Source organism: Gavialis gangeticus, unplaced genomic scaffold (assembly GCF_001723915.1).
Source record: "Gavialis gangeticus isolate Ggan-Ray unplaced genomic scaffold, GavGan_comp1, whole genome shotgun sequence".
NCBI classification, from domain to species: Eukaryota; Metazoa; Chordata; order Crocodylia; family Gavialidae; genus Gavialis; species Gavialis gangeticus.
The window spans coordinates 34,203,934-34,209,773 of NW_017729032.1; the positions used below are offsets into that span (position 1 = coordinate 34,203,934).

Sequence of the window (5,840 nt, forward strand, 5' to 3'; positions counted from 1 at the left end):
AGCAGGGCAGGCCCTACGAGGAGAGGCTACGGGACCTGAACCTGTTCAGCCTCCAAAAGAGAAGGCTGAGGGGGGATCTAGTGGCCTGTTACAAACTAGCCAGAGGGGACCAGCAGGCATTGGAGGAGTCCCTGTTCCCCCGAGCACTACCAGGAGTGACCAGGAATAACGGTCACAAGCTGGCAGAGGGTAGATTTAGGTTAGACATCAGGAGCCGCTACTTCACTGTCAGGGCGGCTAGGATCTCGAACCAACTTCCAAGAGAAGTGGTGTTGGCTCCTACCCTGGGGGTCTTTAAGAGGAGGCTAGATGTACACCTTGCTGGGGTCGTTTGACCCCAGTACTCTTTCCTGCCATGGCAGGGGGTCAGACTCGATTATCTGCTCAGATCCCTTCCGACCCTAGAAACTATGAAACTATGTTTTAGAAGTAGCAAAACTGAAATCAGGAAGTTGACTTTAAGTAGCCAGTACGCAGAAAATAATTTGTAATTCATCCAGGGAAACCAGATATTGACATAATTACAAGTGTGTAGAGAGGAAAAACTAATAAAGGTGCCTTATAGTGCCAATTATTTCCCCCTAGACTGGTGTTTTATTTCCCAATATCTTGTTACTGAGAAGTCTTCCCAACTTGCTATTGTCAGATATTGAGCAGTAGTCATATAAAATCATTACGTTTATTATACAACTGAATAGTTTCATCTTAACCACACACCCAAGGCTAATCTGGAACAAGAAAATCACCCCTAGTAAAGGGCTAGATTCTAAAAGAGTTTTTATTTGACTTTTACCAAAATGTTAGCTAAGAAAAACAATATAAAAATTGACTAAGACAGTTGATGTCATAGGCCCATCCCAGAGCCCCAAGTTTCTCCCTGCTGTCCTACTGTCTGTCCCATAAAGCAGACCAAGGTTTGCCCCCAGAGAACTCCTTAGTCCTGCAAGCCTCAGCTCCACTGTCCTTCATCAGGCCCCACCGCTACACCAGGGGATCTTGTGCCAGCCCCAGGTGGATTCCCCTTGGGTTGTGAAATAATTTTTAGGTCCCCATTTCCAGAGAATAACCTGTAACATCACTTGCCCAGACATCACTCTACCATAGGGAATCAATCAGTAAGGCAGTGGTTCTCAACTTATTTAGACTCGAGCCACTCCTGTAGAGGCTCAAGGTACCCCTCAGAAAATTCCAGCTCTTCCTTTGCACTTGTTTTTCTGACTACAGAAAAACAAAAAACAACGTTTCTGTCGCACAGAACTCAGAAAGACCACAACAGATCAGAAGGTTTTGAACACTATGGGTTTCTATCCGAAATCCCTGGGTTTTTCATGTGAATCAGATCTGCACGTTTTAAATGCTGACATTGCATGAAAGGATCTCCAGGCACCCCAGCGTGCCATGGCACCCTGGTTGAGCATCACTGCAGTAAGGAGACTAAACAACAAAAGAATTTCTTATATAGAAGAAAATAATTATATAAGAAAAACTGACCATTAGTTTGAAGACAGAACAAAAAGACAAATCAAGTTTCTTACTCTGTCATCTACTACTAAGTGCTTTAGAGACCTGCCGGTATTTTCAGAGATCAAGCTTCTTGCTGAACCTGCCAGCCCCGACTGCTAGAGACTTGGACCCTCCTCCTGCCTGGGAAAGTCCAAAGACCTCCTTCATCTGAAAGATAGTCTCCAAAATGCTTCCAACGCTGTGCCCCACTGCCATCAACATTGTCCCACTTTATCATGGACCTCAGCATCCTCTAGCAATGTCTTGTCTCCCTATACCCTACTCCCTATAACCTATACCCTTGCTGTCTCCTCAAGGCACCTGGAATTCCTTTGGCTAATGGGCTATTTCTCTCAGATGCCTTTGCTACTGTGGAGTTGTTTCTCCCATGATGACCAGACAATACCCAGCATGTCCATCCTACCAGTGGCCCCATCTGTCTGTGATTGGGAGTGGTAACTATCTTTGCTCTAGTAACACTAGGACAATCGAGACCGAGCAGTTTCACATACTCTCTTCCAAGTATGCATCCCTCAGTTCCTTTGGATAAACTATGTACAAAATCATAAAGATACAGAGAGACAGCATAATGTAATGCACACAGAAATAAAAGCAACATAAATAGATACAGCATAACATTAGCTTTTCAATCACGCCACATGCCATATCAGCAAAACACACAAAAGCCTACATAGCACTCCATGAACACCCCAAAATTTTGTTGGGCTCATGACAGTTGGTATCCTGTTTAAGAATGTATATATTACTTAAGAACCATTTAAATTCAATGAACCAGGTGTTGTAAGACCACCGCCTCTAGACACCTGCTTTAAATAGGGAAAAGTAAAATCCCATAGATTTAATGATTAAAATATCCCCAAAAAACAAACTGAAGGTCTCAACTAATATAAATGATCATCTTTTCTATATTTTGGACACATATCAGACTTGCAGTCTGGTCAAAAATTAAATAAATGCCAGACATGTGAAATTAATCTTGGTAACGTAGGGAGTATTAGTACACGAGTACTGATGCAAAAGTTATTATAAATACATCATTTCTTTCCTACAATTTTAAGATAGTTTAGATGGGCCTTGGACTGTAGTGAATTATAAAAAATATATAATTATTTGATATACAGAATACATAGAGAATATATGTCACTACCTCCACACAGTTGATTATTTTAATAAATGAGATAAAAAAGGTAAATAAAGGAATTTCAGAAGGTTTCTGTTTTCCTTCACCCATGGACTGGCCAAGGGGTGAAAAAAGGTAAAATCACTAGCTTTAAAATACCCAACTATATTTACAAAGATTCTACACAGAGATTATGACTTCTGTTTCGCTCTAACATTTTTTTTCTAGGCCCTCAAAGAAAAATAAAAAGCAGAAATTATTGGGACTATGCCTTGTACAGACTATTTGCTAGAAGTCTAACTGCAAACTACTACTGCACTTGAAATGGTATATCATAAATCCTAGGATTGTATTGGTCATATAAATAAATATTTGGAAAAATAAAACCAAAACCAACACTGTCTAATCAAAAACAAAAAAAGAACCACCCAGTCTAGTTTTAGATATCCATTGGTATAGGCAGGATTTCTATTTTAAAAAACACACTTTACAAAGTATTTACATTTTGAACAGAGACCTGACATAAAAACACAAAGGTGGTTTTGCTTAGAGGCAAAGGGGAAGACAGGAATGTGTTAGAATCCTGAAACTGAATTGTTGAACTGGACTTTCCTTCACTCATTTGCAAGAAAGCCTCCTTTGCAAGATAGCAGCAGCAAACTCATAGAAAACAAAACAAAGGAGCACAAAGCAGCATCCAGAAATCAACCTTCCAGCTCAGGACTTTTTATTTTCTTCAGCTTTACTGTTGAGATGAAGATACCTAAAGCATTACTGAAGAATTAGATTTTAAATTTTTCTTGCTGATTATATCACACGTTCCAAGTAAGAAAACAAAAGCTAGCCCTGGTAACCACAGAGAAGCAGTAGGATTTTAATATCAATAATCTGAAATCAGATTATTAGTGTGCTAATTTCAAGAGGACTTTTTAAAATGACACCTTTTGCAACACTGGTTCAAATACTTTCTTTGGTTTTACAGGACTTAATTAAGATTACTCATTTTTATCAGTCTTATAACTGGATAACCCAAATGCATGCACTCTTAAAGAAATTCCTAGCCCACTTAAAACTGTTTCAGTTTTAGTTTCCTATCACACCCAGAAGAGATAATTCTATGGCTGGATTCAGTGCAGCTAGAAAGACTTAATGCGGCTGCTAGTTTCATGTACTGACTCTTTCTTCCACTAATAAATAACAGGAGCAGAGAGAGAATATCCTGGACAAATTCCATATTGACCACAATCCCAATCCCACAACAACCGCTCAGCTGGAGGTTCTAATAAACAGAGCCCCCTCCTCGCAACATTCAAAAAATAAAACTTGAAAATAACTGTGTTAACTAGCATTCCCTTATCAATAAAAGACAGATGCTGATATGCAAGTTTTCACCTCACATATCCTAGAGGCTACAGTAAAATGCACTACAGGCATACTCTGTTCCTCACTGCAATATAATTCTTTACAGTAAAACTCCGTGGTGTCTGAAAAATGATATATAAACTGCCAGTGGGAATTCTGTATCTACATAGAAGAACACATTTTCCATTTAAAATCTGTAATTTGTAGCTGAATATGAATGCAAAATGAAAAGGATTCCTATATCCAATGCTAATTATACAATTAAGAAATAATGGTTAGGAAGTATAAAAGCATTTCTTTTTATGAGACCTTAAAGTGTTTACGATCTCCAAAAATACTTTGCAAATTACCTTTGCTTATGAATGAGACTATGCATTAGTTTCATAAAGCTTACATTTCTTTTACCAAACAGCAAGCTGATGTTTTCATATCTAAACTAATTCTACAAGTAATTCTAATTTTAGGTTGTATTTCACTGTTTTTGGAAACAAAAGAGAAAATGTCTAGTTTTATACTGGAAATATGAACTCAAATGCTACCAGTCTTCATCAGAAGTGATAAAACACTAAATCCACCAAAGCTGAAAGAGTATTTAGGATACTAACAAATGACTGAATTAAGCAGTAAATAAAACAAATATAAGGATAAGTTAATATTTAAAGATAAGTAAATATTTAGGTAAATTATGGCTCAGTTAAAGTACGTAAGTACTTTGGGGAGAAATATAATATAGTTCTTCATTATTCTGAGGTATCGCTGTAACAAAATATGCACTTAATCGTAATAAATATTACTAATACACTCTTTTATAATGGAAGTAGTAAGTATTTTTTTGTCTTAGCATTTGTTTTTCCTTAGTACATCAACATGCACAATTACCAATACTTATTAGTTTTTCCTTATTATATGTTTCCTCCCAGTCAACTAACGAAAAAAACAAAGTCTTTAAAATATAATCTATGCATCATATTTGCCTTTAAAAACATACATGCGTCTCTTAGGACCTGGAAGAATTGATAATTAGCTTAGAAAAAATTAATTAGTTCTACTTTGTAATTCCCTCACTGAAAAAACTGCTCAACAAAGACTTCAATTTGTATAAGCTTTATAAAGATGAGCTATATGACAATCTACTTACACAGGTTTACTTATTTTGGAGTCTTTGAAATGGAATATTGCTCGACAGTATAAGTCTGTGTAATCCTTTCCTCCTTCATTTTTTCAGTTTATATTACCACCAGAAATTCCTGGTATAAAATAGTATCCTACCCTGTTCAGGTATAAAGAGTCAACTGACACCAATACAGACTACATGGAACCAAAATTCTACAGGCAAAAATCACCCCAGTGCACAGCTCCCAGTGAATACTATGCATGCTACATAAGCCCTCTATTAAGGACATTACATAAGCCCTAATTGTTTCAAGTCCACTACTGAATAGAGAATTATGCTACGCATTTCAATGCCACAAGGATCTGGCCATGGTGCTGTTTGTGTGTCTAAGATGCTCCACAGGCTTCAAAGTATATACTGGGACAAATGGCACACAGGAGCTTACAATAGTTAGACAGTATGACATTCAAAAACTCATTAGATATCTAGGTTCTTTTATAGACAACCTTTGTAAATTTAAACTCAAAATTGACAAATATCATTACTACTGGTACTGTATATCTGCACTGTATATACTGCAACAGCACATAACAGAAAAATATTTTCCCCTTACCTCCTTGTCAGATTTTGATGGAATCTGTGTTCTACTTTCTTTTAGCTTACGTGCATTTTCAAGCTGAGCTTGGAGTTTGGAAGCTAAATCCTTTAAAAAAAAAAAAA

General features: G+C 37.3%; 1 protein-coding gene across 1 annotated transcript in view; it reads right to left on the reverse strand.

The window, feature by feature from the left end:
• The window catches only part of CWF19L2 (CWF19-like 2, cell cycle control (S. pombe)), a 264,167-nt gene that overhangs the window by 164,555 nt on the left and 93,772 nt on the right, over positions 1-5,840 (reverse strand). Inside the window, exon 10 of the mRNA XM_019525038.1 lies at positions 5,734-5,823. Within this exon, the coding sequence (XP_019380583.1) occupies positions 5,734-5,823 (90 nt within the window). The remainder of the gene's footprint in view (positions 1-5,733; positions 5,824-5,840) is intronic.